Source organism: Perca fluviatilis, chromosome 16 (genome assembly GCF_010015445.1).
Source record: "Perca fluviatilis chromosome 16, GENO_Pfluv_1.0, whole genome shotgun sequence".
NCBI classification, from domain to species: Eukaryota; Metazoa; Chordata; class Actinopteri; order Perciformes; family Percidae; genus Perca; species Perca fluviatilis.
The window spans coordinates 16,787,034-16,806,799 of NC_053127.1; the positions used below are offsets into that span (position 1 = coordinate 16,787,034).

General features: G+C 37.4%; 2 protein-coding genes across 4 annotated transcripts in view; one reads left to right on the top strand and one right to left on the bottom strand.

Moving 5' to 3' along the window:
• LOC120543842 (ras-related protein Rab-39B-like) overlaps positions 1-13,231 on the bottom strand; it is a 20,059-nt gene extending 6,828 nt beyond the window's left edge. Inside the window, exons 1-5 of one of the 3 annotated variants that reach the window (XM_039777141.1) lie at positions 12,846-13,231; positions 11,802-12,034; positions 10,495-10,765; positions 10,146-10,332; positions 4,250-4,369 (exon numbers count right to left, since the gene is read on the bottom strand). In XM_039777141.1, the coding sequence (XP_039633075.1) occupies positions 10,177-10,332; positions 10,495-10,765; positions 11,802-12,016 (642 nt within the window). In that variant the 5' untranslated portion in view covers positions 12,017-12,034; positions 12,846-13,231 and the 3' untranslated portion in view covers positions 4,250-4,369; positions 10,146-10,176. Of the gene's footprint in view, positions 1-4,249; positions 4,370-7,378; positions 10,333-10,494; positions 10,766-11,801; positions 12,035-12,845 lie in introns of those variants that run through there. The other 2 variants (XR_005636403.1, XM_039777140.1) reach the window with 2 other exon arrangements.
• A 334-nt stretch (positions 13,232-13,565) lies between these two features.
• On the top strand, positions 13,566-18,303 carry rab38c (RAB38c, member of RAS oncogene family). The gene is made up of 4 exons (XM_039826351.1): positions 13,566-14,068; positions 14,890-15,020; positions 16,050-16,187; positions 17,302-18,303. The coding sequence occupies exons 1-4, from the start codon at positions 13,876-13,878 to the stop codon at positions 17,461-17,463; spliced, it is 624 nt and encodes a 207-aa protein (XP_039682285.1). The 5' UTR covers positions 13,566-13,875; the 3' UTR covers positions 17,464-18,303.
• Positions 18,304-19,766: the final 1,463 nt, after the last annotated feature.

A 19,766-nucleotide genomic window follows, 5' to 3' on the forward strand; every position in this document is an offset into this window, starting at 1 on the left:
GTCAGAGTGTTGGTATTATGACTTGAGTGTTGGTGTTTTTCCCCATTGGCTATTGCCTTTTCAAAATGTATTAGCATAACACAGGCGTTTATCTTCGCAATTGGCCATCAATCAGCTGACTAACTTCCTCAATACATGGTTGTGGCTGCTGCTGCTGCCACCTGTTTCAACAGTTCAATGCACAGGCTCAGGAGCACGGGCAGAATAGGCTACATGCAGAGGAACAGCACACAGTGTGTAGGGTTACGTAGTTTAGAAAAAAACAGTCGCAAACAGCAGTTACATGAGGCTATTTCTAAATAAATATAGTTAAGGGACAGGGGTGGGAAAATCAAAGGAAGCAGACATCGCTTTAGTGGCCGGTGTGTGGTGAAAGGTAAACTACTCACAGTTCAAAAAGGAGAAGGTCTAAAACTTCTGTAAAATATAACCATCTGAAAGTAGTGCAAAGAAAGTTTAGTTTCCGGCAGCGATATTAATATCTGTTCACCGAAATGAGCAGAGAATAAATAAACCTTAAAGTTCTGAGGTAGTATTAAATCTACAGCATACCTGCAAACTAATCGCTTTTCGGCGAAAATCGCCATTTTGAATGGGAAAATGTCATATACATGAATCGTGTAGATCCGGAGAGTTTTTATTTGGGGGGGGGTCCAAGACCCGGTGCTAATACAGCACCGGTGCCTTAACGACCGCTATCTACCAGACCGAATTGCAACGCAGATTTCGGTACATTATTTAGGTGCCACTGAAATGCCTGTGCTTCTCTCTGATGCTTTCAAAACGGACGGCAACCTAAACATCGCCGCATGTCACACTAGTTAACACTACGCTCGACAGCAGGTTAACGTTAGCCTACCGTTAGCTAGCAGCTGGAGTAAACACTGTTAAAATGCTGACAGCTAAACGGTGTAAAAGTGTGTCTGTATTTCACTGGAGAGGAACGTATGACAGTGTGCAGCTGCTGTTGTCAGAAAAACAACACATGTTGCGTTCACTTGAAACTCGCCTCAACCTCCATGCTGCATTCAAAGTTATTGTAAAATACCCTTTTCCCATCCAGTGGTTGTTTTTGTCATTTAACAGGAATTTACTGGTGAAATAAGTTATACTTTATTATTACATTTTTAATAAATCATTTAATTTTGACCCTGTGGCCTTAGCAATTAACAAGCCGTTATTTAATGTTGCCGACTGTCATTTTGTGCTCCCTTTTTTATTTAAAAAAAGTGTGTGTGTGTCCAAACTTTATGTATGTCGAGGCACCATTTTAGCACGGGGAAAATGGTGGGGGGTGTAAAATGTGTCCCCTTTTTCATCCCTTCTGAGTTTGCAGGTATGCTACAGTGTAGGTGTCGGTTTGTCCATGAATGAATGCTGCAGCTTCTCACAATTAACCTTTTGAGGCTGTGGTTCATAAATGTCATGGGTTGAAACCTACAGGTCTGTTTTACAGAGTAACAGTAATTACACTAACAATTTAGATGTGTAATCCAGGACAATAAGATTGTTCAATTATTTGTCTCAGACATATCTTTACCACGTTATGTGATTTTCTACTTGAGTACACAACAAATATCACTGGGACCACGACACATGAACATTTTAATATCTATATTAACATTATAGACACCACTGCTGATTATCCCTGTAACCATTTGGCCACAATTAAGCACATTTACCATACACGGCCCAGCCATATACTAGGATTTGACCTAATCTTGTTTAGTTTTGACTTTTCATATCAATCTCAGTTTAATATGCTTTTTAGATGTTAATGTATTTTAATTGTTACATGTACAGTTTTTTGTCTCCCTTGTTGATTCCATTACCTTTTTTGTTGCAAATGTTCAGATGTTTGTGAAAACTAAGAGTGACCGCTAAAGGTTGGTTTCTAAATTGTGTACTGTAAGATAGATAGATATGTATAAAAATGTTTTTACCCCAACCCTCTGGAAGCGATATAACTTATTGTTTATATTATTTTTGTTCTAGTAAAGTGCTTTTCTGTAGAATGTACAGTATTTGTTTAAATGTTTACTTTGTTTCTTCTTTATTTGTATAATGCTGTACATTATACAAACATACTTTCTTTAACATTGAGTATAATTTGGTAAGATATGTTTTTGTAAATCACACTTGAAATCTAAATTGTACAAATCCAAGTCCCCCTTTTTTAGACAAAATGGTCCTGTTGGATGTAATATTGTAGATACTGTTCCTTAAACATCTTCACCGTTTTTGCTTAGGAAATGCTCCCCCCTTTAGATATGTCAGAAATTGACATAACCCATAAAGTTTGTTGAGAAGGGAGGTACAGTAAAGGTAGATTTGGAAAGTGTTTGTTTCTAGATTATGTGAATCAATAAACAGGTGCCTAAAGAACCATTATTCTGCTTGACAAAGGCACTGGGGCTGTTAAAACAGAGTCCAGCTCTATCTTGGATGACTCAAGTACTTTGGAACTTTCACTGGAAGTTCATAAAAAGGTTGTGGCTCTGACTCATGTCACACAGAGCGCTTCATATTCAGCCCTTATGCCTTTAACAAATTAATACTGTCCCTTCCTCCATGCTCTCTCATTAACAGCAATGATCTATTTTTGTCTTTGTTTTATATCCTGTACATATGGCTGTCATCTTTCTTTTTTTAAATAAAACACTTCATGCTTAAAGAAGATAGCGCATCTGTGTTTTTATACATCTTTTTTATTTTTTTAAAGAAAAATTGAGATATTTCCTCAGAATGAGCTGCAGGCCAAAGGTTGTTGAAGCCAAATTTGACCAGTTTTTCCATGAGTCACTGGTGAGTCCACTTAACTATGTTAACAATGTACTCTGTCAGCTACAACCCTTGGGCTGTTTTACTAACTTCTCACATGTATCCTGCAGCAACAGGCCTGCACAGTTTAATTCTTACATGTATCTCTCTACACAGTATTCATCCATATCCCATCTCTATTTATTCAGTAAGTTATTGGTGGTTTTAGTAATAGGCCACAATTTTAACGCCTAAAAATACAGTATGCTTCTGTTTTTTCTCAATTGTTCAAGCCCACTTTCTAAAACACTCAGAGCAATCCCCACAATATTTAATACTGAACAACACTTAATTTGTGCAACAAAAGGCCTTCACTCATTCAAAACATGTAACTTATCATAGTATAAAAGTCATAGATGATGTATGTCGAAAAAAGTCATGTAACATTTTTTGCAAAAAATGTATTTAAAAAAACCATAGTGTAGTATGTTGAAAAAAGTCAAAAAGAGGCTCAAGGAAAAAAAAGGCTTAATACATAATTATTTATATGAAATTTAAACAAAACACTAAATATATTAACACAACTTTGACTACCTTACCAATTTATCTTATTTCCCTTACGCAATTGTGACAAAATGATTAGTTCACACAGAGACTTTTTAGTATTCATCAGGTTAATCACGAACAGCAAAGGAAACTGCCACAATGTGCATGTTTTCTATGCTACTAGTTTCAAGTATATTTAGAATATGCGACAGCACCAAGGAGACAGACATAGTTTAACTAAGAATTTGTTTATTTTGCAAATGGCAATAAATTATTTTAATTCTTTTGGTGTTATTGGAATAAATAACACTTCAAAAAGTCTCAACAAATATCTTGACACTGAACTAAAAAAGGCTGTTGCTGTAATTTTGTTAATTTTACAGTAAAAAACACTGCACCAATAATGAAAAAAAAAACAGTTATTATAAGATGAGGAGCCTACGATCAAAATAATGAAGTTACTGTTTAATCCGGAACACTTTTCTAATGTCTTGGTCAATTTTGAGATGTTAATCTATTTTGCTTCCATGTCTTCTTACTTTAATTGAAATGAAACTTCCAAACATATTTAGATGGTATTTGTTTTGGGCTGCATCTGTAGATTTCTTCTAAAATAATCTACATATTTATACCTAACTTTTAAGAGGGAAAAGACTCTTAACTCATTAACTGGGGAAGTTCTGTGGTAACATGTTTAAAGGTCCCATGGCATGAAAATGTCATTTTATGAGGTTTTTTAACATTAATATACATTCACCCAGCCTGCCTATGGTCCCCCAGTGGCTAGAAATGGCGATAGGTGAAAACCGAGCCCTGGGTATCCTGCTCTGCCTTTGAGAAAATGAAAGCTCAGATGGGCCGATCTGGAATCTGCTCCTTATGAGGTCATAAGGAGCAAGGTTACCTCCCCTTTCTCTGCTTTGCTCACCCAGACAATTTGGCCCACCCATGAGAGAGAGACATCATGGCTTTCAAAAGAGCAAAGTGGCAGTTGGTCAAGGCCACACCCCCACCCTCCACCTTGCCCGTTCTGGGATAGGAGCTGGAAGGGACTGCTGCCTTTCTGAAAGACAGAGAGAGAGAGAGAGAGAGAGAGAGAGAGAGAGAGAGAGAGAGAGAGGGCTCGACAAAGTCTAATCTTCAGATCTGATATTTAGATTTTTTTAATAAAATAAATACATTTGTTTGACAGGGAAGCTGTGTGCAAACAGGAATATTGGCTATATTCATTATAAAAAATTAAATAAAATAAAAAACATGCATCCATAAAAAAGGGCACTTTCTCTGGAGGAGGAAAAAGGGCAGGTGCCCCTTTTGATGTCTATGTGTGCACGTGCCTGAGCCATAGTGTAGAATGTTGAACAAAGTAATAATATAGTAAGTCGAAAAAAGTATACAATGTCGAAGAAAGTATAGTATGTCAAAAAAAATGATAAAACGTCATAGTATAGTATGTTGAAAAGTCATAGTGGATGTTGAAAGAGTGATAAAAAGTTGAATAAAGTGATAAAAAAGTCATAGTATAATAGTATGTTGAAAAAAGTGATAACAGTCATAGTATGGTATGTTGAATAAAGGGATAAAAAAGTAATAGTGTAGTATGTCAAAAAAGTGATTAAAAAATCATAGTATAGTATGTCAAAAAAAGTGATAAAAACAATCATAGTATAGTTTGTCGACAAATTGATAAAAAAAAAGTCATAGCATGGTATGTCGAAAAAATTATTAAAAAAGTTCATAGTATAGTATGTCGAAAAAAGTGATAAAGTATTTCAAAAATGTGATAACAGAGTCATGGTATAGTAGCCTATGTCGAAAAAAGTCATAGTATAGAATGTTGAAAAAAGTAATTTTATAGTATGTCATAAAAGTGATAAAAAGTCATTTATAGTATGACGAAAATAAGTCATCGTATAGTATGTCAAAAAACGTCAAAGTATAGTTTGTCAAAAAAAGTGATAAAAAGTCATAGCATAGTATGTTGAAAAGTCATAGTCATAGCATAGTATGTCAAAAAAAAAGTGATAATTGTATCTGCTCCACAGCGATGGTCGGAGCCGAGCATATTGAGGAGGAAGAGGAAAAAGCTGTGATAGGAAAGGAAGAGAAGAAAAATGGTAAATACATGAGTGTTCTGTCAGCAGAAGTGCCAGATATACCTACTCATCATGTTGATAATGCCCAAGTAACAGTCCTACTGTTTAAGTGAGGGTTGATGAGTGGAGTGTATGGGATTGAAACTCTAAACCTCTCGTTCTATAAACCAGTATCAACCTTGTTGAGCTACAGCCCCTCCTTGTTAACCTAGGATACTAATTAATGAGCTGATCATTTCAGACACGTGTGTTGATGCTCAGAAACATCTAAAACACACTGGGAAGGTGTCCAAAGCACAATGGCTGACTAGGTATAAGATGGTCTCCTTGTAACCTTTGGGGCTTGAACTTTCAACCATTGCATCTGAAGGAAAGTAATGATCTCAGTGAGCTATTGGCCAGATGATTATACTTCTAGCTAAGACAGTCAGAAATGTATTAATCATAAGTAATATTCTATGAATTTGTGTACTTTGTCTGGTAAGGTCTGTATGTTATTTTATTATAAATCAAAGCATAGTATGTTGAATAAAGTGATAAAAAAGTCATAGTATAGTATGTTGAAAAAAGTCACAAAAAGTCATAGTATAGTATGTCGAAAAAAAGTGATAAAAAGTAATATTAGAGTATGTCAAAAACAGTGATAAAAAAGTCACAGTATAGTTTGTCGAAAAAAGTTAGTTTAGTAATTTGAAAAAAGTCAGTGTAGAATGTTGAAAAAAGTAATTGTATAGTATTCAAAAAAGTGAAGTTTAAAAAAGTCATATATAGTATGTCGAAAAAGTGATAGAAAAGCCATTGTATAGAATGTCAAAAAAAGAAAAAAGTCATAGTATAGTATGTCGAAAGAAGTCATAGTATAGAATGTTGAAAAAAGTCATAGAATGTCGAAAAAAGTTAAAAAATAGTCATTGTATAGTATCTTGAAAAAAGTGATAAAAAATGAATAGTATATTGACAAAAAAGTCATATAGTATGTCAAAAAAAAGTGATAAAAAGTCATGGTGAAGAATGTCAAAAAGAGTGATAAAAAAGTCATAGTATGTCAAAAAAAAAGTCATGAAAAAGTCATAGGTATAGTATGTCGAAATAAAAGTGATAAAAGATATAGTCATAGAATAGTATGGCAAAAAAAGCCAGAAAAAAGTCATAGTATGTCGAAAAAAGTCAGTGTAAAAAACGTTGAAAAAAGTCATAAAAAGTCATAATATAGTAAGGTGAAAAAAATTATGAAATAGTCATAGTGTAGTATGCCGAAAAAAGTGATAAAAAGGTCTAAGTATGTCAAAAATAGTGATAGTATAGTATGTTAAAATTAGTCACAGTATAGTATGTTGAAAAGAAAGTGATAAAAAAGTCATAGTTTAGTATGTCGCTAAAAGTGATCAAAAAAGTCATAGTATAGTAAGTCGAAAACAGTAAGAAAAATAGTATGGTATATGGAAAAAAGTGATATAGTATATTGAAAAAGTCATTGTATAGTACGTTGAAAAAAGTGATAAAAATGTCATAGTGAATGAATTGTATTATTTTGTCATGCACACAATAAAAGTACAAGACACTGGTCACAAAGGACCAGATACCAGAATAGCATCCACACACGTTCTACTCACACATTTCTTACTGTCAATGTTCACCTATCTTGTCCCTATTTACAACAATTGTGAAAAAGCAAATAAGAAAAACTTTAAATTCCTTTTTCTTTTTTATTTACATACAAAATGTATTTTGAATCCTTCTCTATTCATGTTTTTATTGAAACATTTTTTTAAATGTTTTTTTAGTAGGAATAGGCCAAGATTTGAACACCTAAAAACACAAAACATGATGTGCTGAAATAGCTTTTCCCTCTACTGTACTCAACACTAAGGCTGCCCTCTAGTGGTTACACAAAGCATTAAGACAATCTGTTAACATAGTAACTATGACACACAACAGTATGTCAGTTTCACCATGTATAAAAAGATTAGCATAGCTCCAATTTTTTGCGCAAGGCAAATCTTTATTAATGTCTCCAGGTATTAATTATTGATGACACTTGTGCTGTAATAATCCCAGAGTCACAACAACATCAAACAGTCAACTTTGCAGGGTTTATGGTTTCAAATAAGTTACTTACAGGTTGTGTAATGTGATACCAATATGTCCCCCGCCACTTTACAGTTTAGATTTTAATATTCACAGGATAAACACAGTTGTGAACAGCAAGTTGACTGTGTGTGTTTGCGAATTAGGCTTCTTTCCTCCAAAAGGCACTCGAAAAAGACATTTCCACTGCACGGTTAAAATAAATGAACTCACTCATCATTATTTCTAAACTGTCAGAATTAGTAAATAGTTATGCCACCATTCTGACCTGAAGTTGTAGTGGGGTTCAAATAATCTGCATTTGTTCACTTTCAGTGTTTTACATACACTTTTGTAGCTTCATTAACTCTGATCTGTCTGATAAGATTCCAGGTACTGGTGGCTATTTACATGATATCAAAAGTAAAAATTATTTTCTTTCTTTGGAAAATTTGAGTTAAAATGGAGGCGAGCATTGATTAAATATGGATATGATTGAATCTATAAATGGATTGTAGGCATACGTGTGAGAGGAGATTATCACCTAAAGGTGTCATGTAATGTTAATAATTGATATTCAAATATGTATGGAGCCCCAAAGTGTTCAATAATGAATAAATTAGCAATGAATAAATTCTAACATAAAGAATTCTATGAATAAATTGTGTTCAATTTATAAATCATAAAACAATAATTTTGGGATCATTTCAGAAATTTTATTGGAGTTCATTTGTATTTCATGATTGAAATTTTACTTTTTATTTCATGATTTATTTTCCAATTATAGTTTTATTTTATGTCACTTTTTACTTCATAAAGTCATTTTTAATGATACTGATGTCACCGTTGTCTCACCTTTCAGCCAAATCACACGTCCCCCTGTCTCTCTTAAGCTAGCTCAACAACAGCTATTAAATGTAGCCAGTTAGCTCCTGTTGGCTGGAACGACAACAATGTCAAAGTAATCCCGAATGAACCAACTGGAGGAGGCAGCGGCTGTAAATAAACACAGTTGGTAAATTCAGAGTAACTTTGGCTGCATTTTGTTCCTAAATATGTTCCTCATAGAAACACAACTCTGAGAAGAGCAAAAAGCCAGACAGTCTCTCTCTCTCTCTCTCTCTCTCTCTCTCTCTCTCTCTCTCTCTCTCTCTCTCTCTCTCTCTCTCTCTCTCTGGTTGCTAACAGGAGCTAGCTAACACTGTCTTTTCACTTTGATGCTGAAAAATAATTCAAGCTCACAACCCTGCCTAGCTTGTTAGCCAGCTATGTTGTAAACTTAGCATGTGCAGGCTTGCCAAGCTAAGATTTAAAAGCTAAAAAGGTTTAGTCACTGTGTCTGTGTTTATTTACAGCAGCAGCAGCAGCAGCAGCGAGAAGGCTGATTGAGAATAACTTTGACATTGTTGTCGTTCTAACAGGAGCTACCTATAAAGTTAAAGGGCTAAATTTGATAGCAGCTGGTTAAAGAGAGGCAGGAGGCATGGGCAAGGTGAGGGGCCAATGACAACACCATTGTCATGTAAATTGAAATTATAAAATAAAATGTGATCTGAAATAAACTTCATTGAGAAAATGTCATTATGAAATTAAAACAAACAAACATTTGAAGTAAAATGTCAATAACCAAATAAAAATGAACTAATGAAATAGCATGACATAATAATGAGTTCAGTATTCTTTTAGTTATTTTACACATTGTTGGTTCATTTATATATTTTATATAATTTATTCACATGATTGTTAAGTTCAAAATGTCTGTTTTGATTTATTTAATACTGAACACCTTAGGGTTCCATACAAATGGCTTTAAGGTTAACCTTTCTCACCATTAAACCAGCACAGAGTAGAAAACATGAACTTGGGTATTTACCGTATTGATTAAAGTATTTAAAAAGGACAGCACCACTTGGACTTAAAGTGGTTATAATGGCTATCAGTGAGCAGCTACAGTAGCTTTTCCTTTCAGCAAATGTACCATTGAACATTTTCACATTGCAAACTCTTTCTCCAGCAGTTGTTACATGACACAGAGTCCAGCTGAGTCTCAAACCTTTCTACAATTTGAGTTCATGTTTATTATCCTCCGCTCTCTTTATTTATTAAGCCACTTGCATTTGTAATGCAGTTCAATCAGTGAAGACCTCTTTCTGTCTCGTCTCTCTCACTGGTTATAGTCTGTACAAGGTTGCAATATATTTTGAGTATAATGCGTGAAAAGGAAGAGGCATGGCTCAGTCTTGGCATCACTGGTTCAGATATAAATTAACATGAGAGCATAAACACACTACACTGACAGTATCAGTCTTTAAAAGATGTGCGCCAACAACATAATTGGCCACTGGATTATAACTGTACACATCAGGAAAGGCCAAAAGTGTGGTAAAGCTGAAGCGTTGAGAGCTGGAAAGACAGCAGGATTATTACAGTCACACACACATGCACACAGAACAGTGATAGGGTTAGGATGTGCTTCTTGTGCTTCTACGCCTGTTAGGAACATCAATGAAGAGCCATTAACAGGCACTGGAAAGATGAAACTATGTATTTTATATAGAAGTAAAGTGTGAAGGCCTAACTGAGCAGGGAAAATATTACCAGTCCCAAAATACTGGCCTGAATGCAGCCAGGCGCGAGGCGTAGATCTCCTACAGATGGAGTCCACTGAAGTATTACCTGTCACCCCCAAATGCTGCAGCCAGGTAAATCAGCAGAAGCATTGCCGGCTGCCCTTGGTAACCTCCTCAGAGGAGTGGACGGTGTTGGGAACAAATCCACTCTTGACGCCCTCCCAGCCATCCTGGATCTTGATGTCCCCGTTCCGTACCAGCTCAAAGATGTCTCTTGTCAGATCCACAAACGCCTTAAGAAAAATAAACAAAATCAAAACCAGACTGTGAAGGATCATGAACTAAACTAATCTAAACTAAGAAAGGCCACGAGATGTGGTCAAAAACGTAAACACACAATAAGAGAATCAGAGCTGATCTTGTATCTGTGAAGAAAAAGTACATTTCATCCACACCTTCTCAACGTTGATAGATTCTCGTGCCGAGGTCTCCACGTAGCGCATCCCGTAGACCCCCGCCATCTTCTCTGCCTCCTGCTGGGTCACCTGGCGCTGGGCCTCTAGGTCACACTTGTGACCGACCAGCAGGAAGACAATGTTGTGTGGCTGGACGTGGCTCTGGGCCTCCTCCAGCCAGTTGTGGACGTTCTGGAAGGAACGGCGGTTTGTGATGTCGAAGAGTAAGAGCCCGCCCACTGAGTTACGGTAGTAAGCTCTGGTGATGGACCTGGAAAAATAGACAGATGGATTTTCAAACTAACTTTGTCGTTTGTGCTGAAAATAAAAACTGCCAACTTCCACGGAGTTGTGTCTAGATCAGGTATCTTCAACAGGGGGTCCGGGACCCCCAGGTGGTCCTCTGAGTCAATGCAGGGGGGGGGGGCTCCAAATTATTGTTAATTGTTGTGTTGTGTTGTGGTGTATTGTTAATTTTATTTCATTTTTTTATTAAAAAGTCTTAACATGAATCTAACATATTATTAGCAAATATAACTCCCCTCTGATGATAGGCGTACAGGCCATCCACAGATACAGTTCATCCTACGGATTCACTGTGCCACATGTATGTTTAACATGATTGAAACATGATTTATAAAATCACGCCAGCACTTATCAGGCTATTTTAATAGCTTAGTATTTATATGCAGAAAAGGTATGTATAAAGGCTTTAGGCCGCCCTACATGTTACTGTAGGCCCAGTTTATTATGCAACTTAATATTATACAATATATGCAGTAGGGGGTCCCTGCTCTATCTTTCTCTCAGTTAAGGTGTCCTTGGCTTAAAAAACGTTGAAGACCTCACTAGACTCGCTGCCTGACGACCTAGCCTATGCTTAACCATTTGAGGTCAATACCTAACCTTAACCATCTCAGCGAGCGTTTCCCAAATCTTGGATTACCATCTAGACACAACCCTTCCACCGAGTCTCTCTGTTGCCACTAAATCCTACACATTGGCCCTTTAAGAAATGACTGAGCCTTTTTTTAAATTTTTTATTAGTCCTACAGTATATATGTTTAAATATGTACATCTTCAGTAGGAACCAATGGGCTTGGGGCTGAGAGACAGACAAACTTGATCATGGGATTTGTTAACAATAACAAAATATAGTATATTGCCAGCCTTATCCTTTAATGGTTAAGATATGGTTAGGGTTTGGCAACTTAAACACTTGGTTAATGTTAGGGAAAGATTGTGGTAACAGTTTAAAACTAAGGAACTGTTAACTGTTGGATTGTGATGTTATGTTCTGGCTGTACCTGAACCTCTCCTGTCCCGCAGTGTCCCAGATCTGAAGTTTGATTCTTTTGCCGGGCTCGATCTCCACCAGGCGGGAGAAGAAGTCCACCCCCACGGTCGGGTCTGACACCTGGGCGAAGCGGCCCTCAGTAAACCTTCGGATCAGACAAGACTTGCCGACCGTGGAGTCTCCAATGACGATCAGCCGAAACTGATAAAGCCATATCGTCTCCATGTCTTCCCAAAATAAAATCTTTGAGAAAACAAAATCGTTCACTGTCATCCATATTATAGCTTCAAATGTCTTGTTTTGTCCAACTAATAATCCAAAACACAAAGACACTGAGTTTACGAGTATATAGCCTATAACTTAATAAATAAATAAATAGTTGCAATACAAAATAATGTTTTATCTTTAGTCTACATATTTTTTTAATTCAAATTCAAACATGATAGGGAACTAAATAAAAGAACTTAAAATCAATACAGTGTAAAACTTCTAAACCGTGAAAACAACAGTAGCCTAAAATGTCACTTTCCACTTTAATAGATTCAGACTAAAAACAAATGTGCATTTAATCCACAGAATGTGCAAACACATGGATTATTCTTGGATTATGGCTGCCACCATGAGGGGCGAGTAAGAGACTCAAATCACCTCAGCAGTTTCCATGTGATTTACAGATGGGTGATCTAATTTTAGGGGAAGGAAGGAGGGTGGGAGGCCACTCCTCTCCAACTCAATAAACATTGGTGTGTAGTCAGCCCCCATGTGGATAGTTGCTATATAATAGCTGGTTGTTATACAGCAATAACATAATGAGGCCTTGAAGCTAGCAAAACATAAATTTACTGATGAGATAGCTGCTAAACAGGACAGCCAGTAATAGATATTTGCCACTGCTTCCTAGGAGACATCAGTGTTGCCCATTATAAGATATATAGTAAATTAATTGAATCATGACGCCCAACCCACATAGCTTAATTCCAGTATGAGTATTATTTACATTAATGATTAACATTCAGGAAAACAACCTAATAAAAATCAGTAAATAATGACCTACCTTCAAGTTAAGAGCTCAGTTCCCTGTAAAAAGCAAACCCCATATTGATGATTAGGCTATGTCTTCTAAAAACGATCATCCAGAGTAGCAGTGGTTGTCTTATAACCCGCCAATAACATGTATCATATTACCAGGCCTCTTGTCCACCATTAACACGTGATTCGTTTTTAAAGATAAACCGGCCTTTTGTGTGTGCAAAACGACAGATGATCCGAGCTCCTGGTTTATTTGACTGTTGATATTTTCTTGAGGATCCGCGGATGAAATGGCAGCAGGACACAGCAGCAGCATCACACGTCTTCCTCGCCCTCATCAGCACCATTACCGTAACTGCACGCAGAGCAGCGCAGCAACAATACTCGGTCATACTGCCTCGTTGAAAGGCTGTTCAAAGGGAAAGCAAAAAACTGTACTTACCAAGTGAGCGCACATGAAAATAATCATTTAACATACAACATTGTTTACAACGACTGCCTCCTCACCCTACCCACCCCACCCTTCGGAGAGACATTAGGCTACATAAATGAACACAAATTGGAAATAAAATAAATAAATAAAATATAGCCTACATGAACAAAGCAGGCACATGTTGGGCTACAGATTTAGAAAAAAGAGAAAAGTCTCAACCTATCCAAGAAAGTGCACTTAGCTGCGTGACAAATTCCGAAGCCGATATTTTTTTACGAGGACCTCTTGAACGCACCACTAGTTATTAACAGCTGTGGTGGAGTTGCTTACAGGAGCTAAGAGAGTCGGCAGTGAAGTAAACGGATTCAGAACGTCATGTGTGATTAAACGGGAGGACTGAAGTGCTCACAGGCAGGCTTGACAGCTTCTTTCGCAAATCTTGATTGGATCATAATAACATTTTTGTTAGTGCATTGGACCGAAGAAAATGTCCTACTAGCCCAATACAAGATTTTCTACTTCCCATACCTTTACTATAGCTAGTTTAGCTACAGTTTTGCAGCATTCTTTGTTAAGTTACTATAATTCTCCGAGGAGTTGTTTAACCTGCAGAGCTGCAGCCATGCAGCAGGAGCTTTTGTTCAAAGTTCTGGTCATCGGGGACTTGGGAGTCGGAAAAACGTCCATCATCAAGCGGTACGTGCATCAGATCTTCTCCCAGCACTACCGAGCCACCATCGGCGTGGACTTCGCCCTTAAGGTGCTGCAGTGGAACGATGACACTGTGATCCGGCTACAGCTGTGGGACATAGCAGGTCAGTCAAACTTTAACGAGTCACATAGCCTATGGTTTATAGGTTTATGATTGCATCAGGTGATTGTTAAAACTATAATGCTTTGCAGGATTTATTTTCTGTAGAAAAGAATGCATGTTTTACTAAAAAATAATCTTTAGAAACAAAAACCTTTTTGTTTCACCTTCAGCGGCTTTGAAAATCTGTAAATTCTTAGAGCTACTTCTGGTAATAAGCAAAAGCTTAAGGGCAGTTTTAGGAAAGTTGGAGCATGTGAAAAACATATTAAAAAAAATGGTATTTGGACAAAACATCTCCAACTTATCAAGCAGTTTGAGAGTCAGTCCTGAGAGTCTTGTATTCTGCCAGTGCTGTAAAGGTATATTCACTGCTTTCCAATACAATCAACTCCTTTCAAAAGTGTCTTGAAACAATATAAAGAATAAGATAGACTGCCGCTACTAAAATACAAAAAAATGAAACTTTTTTTCATTTTATGACTCAGTGATGTACAAACATAGGTTGACATGATGGAGATTTTTGCAGTGAGTGATGTGAACTCCCAGTGAGAGTGTGAGTTTGTCTGCTGGATGCCTGGGTCCCTCCCTGTCATTTGAAGCCTGGTTGAGGAATGTAGATCTTGTGCCTGACTGTGACTCAAGTGATCCCATGCTCATAATGTCAGTCACATGATGGCGGCAACTGTAAAATAAACACACTCACACAAACTCACTTTATTTTTCACTAATCAACCATGCTGTGAGTTGATTTAATTTGACAGACTTGAAAGTTGTCTTTACATAATTGTGTGTGTGTCTGATTGGCTGTCCCATGCGTCCCAGGACAGGAGCGGTATGGGAACATGACTCGTGTCTATTACCGGGAGGCGGTGGGAGCGCTGGTGGTGTTTGACGTGACGAGGGCCTCCACTTTCGACGCCGTGCTGAAGTGGAAGGATGACCTGGATTCCAAGGTCAGCACACTGAGACCTTTATTTCTCACTTGTCATTCTGTCCCTTTCAGGTGTAAAAAATCACATTATACCTGCTCTGTTATTGTTTGGTTAAAAAAAGATACATTTCTAATTAAAATCTAAGTTTAACTCACAGTTGCTGTATGGACATCATCCACATTTCAGTCAAAATTAATTTTCTTAATTTTTTTAATTTTCATTGCAGCATTTCAGTGTCTACTGCTTGTTGTATTTACCTGGGTTTCATGTACTTTAGGAACAAATTCAAAGTGAGATTATGCTAAGAAAGGATTTAACAGTTGTCAGAGGCACACGTGTGTTGGGGGCTCCAAAGTCCAGGTCTCTATAAAATTAGTTTGAAGAATTGCTGTGCCGCAATGCCCAAAATTCTTGCAAGATGACCTCAATAGACTGCACACAGCAGAGGCAAAATATACTATGTTGGAACTGCTTAAGGTGTCAGTATGCTTCAACCGAAGTGCATGTCAGATTCAGAACTAGTTCGTGTACTACGTGTCGTCTAACCATGTACAAAGGCAAAAGTGTTTACTTGAAGACCGGATGAAAAGCCTGCTGTCATACAGAGGAGCGATAATTACTCAAATGGGAAAAATGGCCCACACTTCAGGATAATTTGTCCTGGAAGGCCTGGTGCTGCACTTCTACATGCAAAAAGGGACAGAAGTTATTGTGTTAAAAATTGAGAATTGAAAGCTTGAGAAAGTTAAAGTAGTTGTGAGTTCCAAAGCTCCCACTTCCATAGCTGTGAGGAGAAGGGGTTTCAGATGCTATTTTACCATCCGAGAAGCACTCTTTAACACTGCATACTGACACCTTAAAGTGTCTGTGATCATTATGTTGATAATAACAATTTATCAAATGTAAAAAAAATTGACAATGTAAAAGGTGTTATTAGAGTTGTTATATCATATCTTAAGATAGATAAGAGAAGGGTATTTTTTATTTTTTACAACAAATAGCCTACAGTCTATACAAACATAATCTAACCTGTCTTTCTTCTCTCCTAAGGTGACCCTGAACCACGGGAGGCCAGTTCCAGCTGTACTCTTGGCCAATAAGTCGGACCAGCTGGGTTCCCAGCAGCCCAAACTCGACTCCTTCTGCAGGGAGAACGGCTTTGTTGGCTGGTTTGAGACCTCTGCAAAGGTACGAGAGGGGAGATACTGAATGCTTGATTTTGGATGCAATTACTGCAGCAAGTCAAATCGGTGAAAAATTCATTTAGAGTTAGATTGAGGTGGCAGTCCCACATTTTCCACAAATCATTTAATATACTAGTGATTTCAATGCAAATATAAAAGGCTAAATGGCTTTTTGATTAACTCCCAAATGGAAAGAGTTGTAAAGGGGCTTGACTTGAGGCAAAGACTGAAAGACTTAATTTGGGGCTAAATCACAGTCATTGGCTCTATACATAATGTACACAGTCCGGTAGGTTACCTAGATATTTAACCTGCTAAAATAATAGCATTGTTATTACAGAAGTCCACTCTAAAACAGAAATGATTCTGAAAATTACTATTGGGCATTTCAGTGCAAACACTAAAAGACAGGAAACATGATTTGCTGTGATCTTAAGAGACAGATAGAGGAATGTCTGCAGTGTGGTGTGAATTCACCTACTGTTTTTTTCCTCCCATTCAGAGCCGGTCTAATTAGTTACACACCAGGGTGCGAGTCAGAGACAGTAGTGTAGCTAGTAAACACAAAGGCTCAGCAGACAGGACAGAAACAATATCAGTGTGTCACATCCTGGCTTCTTATAAGTTTAGTGTGCAATGTCAGAATGAAAAGGGAGACAGTCAAATAAGTCAAAATCAGATTTTTTCATATGCTGTATTTCCCATTCTGACTGTGATACAGGCTGCATTAGACATTAGACATTTGCGCAGCGGTGACAGCGGTGCTTTGCTAATTAGCACTAAACTCAAACTACAACTGACTCTCATGGATATGTCATTATTTTTGCAGATATTTGGTCAAAAGTAGGCCCTACTGGATACATTTAAATTTTGAACTAATGATGGCACTAGATGGAAAGTTTAGAGATCTACAAAATCAGTAGAGTTCATCTTTTGAGAACCATGAATGTCTGTACAAAAATCCACGGCAATCCAGTTAATGGTTGTTGAGATATTTCAATTTGGACCAAAGTGGTGGACCGACCGACCGACCGACCAACATTGCCGCTATGGCTGTGTGTGGAGTGGCTAAAGATTACGTGATTTCTTCAGAGTTCTTCTTTTATTCCCTCCCTCAGGAAAACGCAAACATCAATGAGGCAGCACGCTGCTTGGTGGAGCACATTCTGAACAATGAGGAGAGCCCGGTGGTAGAGCGAGACCCCAGCTCCCTCGTCTTGTCTGGATACACTAACACCACAAAGGATAATCCCAACTGCTCGTCATGTGTGAAATGGTGACTCCTGACCAATCATAGACAGCCAGGAAGTGAACAGCTGTGAGGCCACAGCCACAGAGATAAGTTTGGCTCAGGGAAATTGCTTTAGGCTATAGTGATTAATGAAGAAAACTGTAAAACAGGTTGAACTTTGTACACATTGTCATGGGCTGTGTTCACACTGCAGGCCAACAGGATAGCTGGAGCGCAACCTTATATACATTTAGACGTGATTTCTGAAGATCCTTTAAAAAGTCTGCCATTTTGTTTTTTTAATTCAAGGTAAAAAAACAACAACTACATTTTAGGAAGATAGGCATTAAATGAATGCCTGTCAGACTGATATGTCAACTTTTTATTTTTATCGTTATGACTTATATTTTACAACTACGGAAAAAAGTTTATTTCTTGTTTTTTTGCCACGGAAATTGTACAGTATTATGTTTTCTAAAGTCGTTACATTTGCACATGAAAAGTACTATTATGTACACTTTTTGTACCTTCGCTTCTCTGGTCCGCTTTAAACATATTTGACATTGTGCCTTTGACATTAAGCTGAACTCACGGCACTTTTGCATCTGCAGTGTGAACACGAACATGAAATCATGAAGCCTTCATGCATTCCTTGCACTTTTGCTTGGTTGATTATCATGCAGTCTGCTATTAGATCAGTGGACAAGAGTGAGTCAAATGAAGTCATTAAGAGATGTAAAAACAGCTAAAACTGCAATTGCAGAAAATGTTCGAAATGTCATGCATATTGTGGACCTAATATGAGTGCTGTCTGTACCACAAATGCCTGAGATGATTAATTTACCAAAGTGAACTTGAACCTCAAATTAAACCTTGTGGTTACATACAAGAGTGTGTCTCCATCCACCCAGTCCCCACTCACGAGTGTGACTGAGAGGAAATTATTTCTACAGATTCAGGTTTCTGTTGCTTACCAGCTCAAACTACATCATTACATTCAGATTCACACATATATAATATGTTTACTGTGCATAAAGATGTATTTGCTCATCAGCTTTCTGGCAGAGAGTTAGGTGATACGGCCAACAGCCAGTTAGTTTAGCGTAGCTTAACATAAAGACTGAAAGCCTGGCTCTGTCCATACAAAATCCTACCAGCACCTCTAAATCTCAAAAACTAACACATTATATATGGTTTGCATATAAAAACCAAAGAGTTTAAACAACATCTAACCTTTTTATGAGCGTTATGTGTGGGACTATTTCTTGGCTCTGAGCAGATGAAATAGTCTGGCACTTAAGCTCCCTGTAAAATGGCGACTTTTCGTCTTTACACTTCAGGTTTTGCGTGGATTAAACAGACAAGAATGCTTTATTAATCCCACAAGGGATATTAATTCACACACAGGCCCAAATACACACACAGACCTATACACATGCATTATGTCTGGAGAGATGTCAGCGTGAGGTGGCTGCTTCACAGGATGGCGCCTCACGCAGTTGGGGATTCGGTGTCATGCTCAAGAGCATTTTGGTTCCCAAGCCAAGTCCCCACGGACCAAGCTACTGCCGCACCCAAGATACAACGTGTTATTAAGTGAGCCTTAATGGTGCTAAAATTGTGTTCTTTTGATAGAACCAAGCTAGCCATCTCCCCCCCCCGTTTCCAATCATCATGCTAAGATAAGATAAGATTCCTTTATATTGTCATTTCTCAGCACTCCTTTTTTTTTCCTGTGCCTTGGTCAGGGGCACTAACCTAATATAACAGCCTGGGAATGAGAGATATAAATGATCACTCAGACACTGATGTTTTCTCTCCGGTAGTTCCAATGAGAATTGTTGTATTTACAATAAATGCAAAAAGATACAATAAGATAAGAACACTCGTTTTCGAGATGAATATTGACAAAAATAGTATATAAAATAATAAACAAGAGCTCACATATACAGTAACTTAAATATGCTTTAAATAAACAAAACATTATTTAAACATATTCATTTCTCTCTAAAGTCTTTCTTGCTTACAATAAACAGTTTCCAAAAATAGCAACATAATATACGGTCATTTTTACCACATACATCCATTAAAACTTTCAGGCTCTGTGTGCAGCAGTACTTTTGTTATATGTGTGTATGTGCATGCATACATCACATGTACCTTTATGTCCCAGCCGTGCTGATCTGTAATGGCCGCTAGGAGTCACGTTAGACTGGTGGATTTATCTAAGAACTTAACATGAATATACAGTTTCTAACACATTTTAAACAAAACCAGAATACACAAAGAATTTCGCTAACATATTTCTGACAGTTTAAGCACATACACATTCATTTTCATACCTGGAAATGC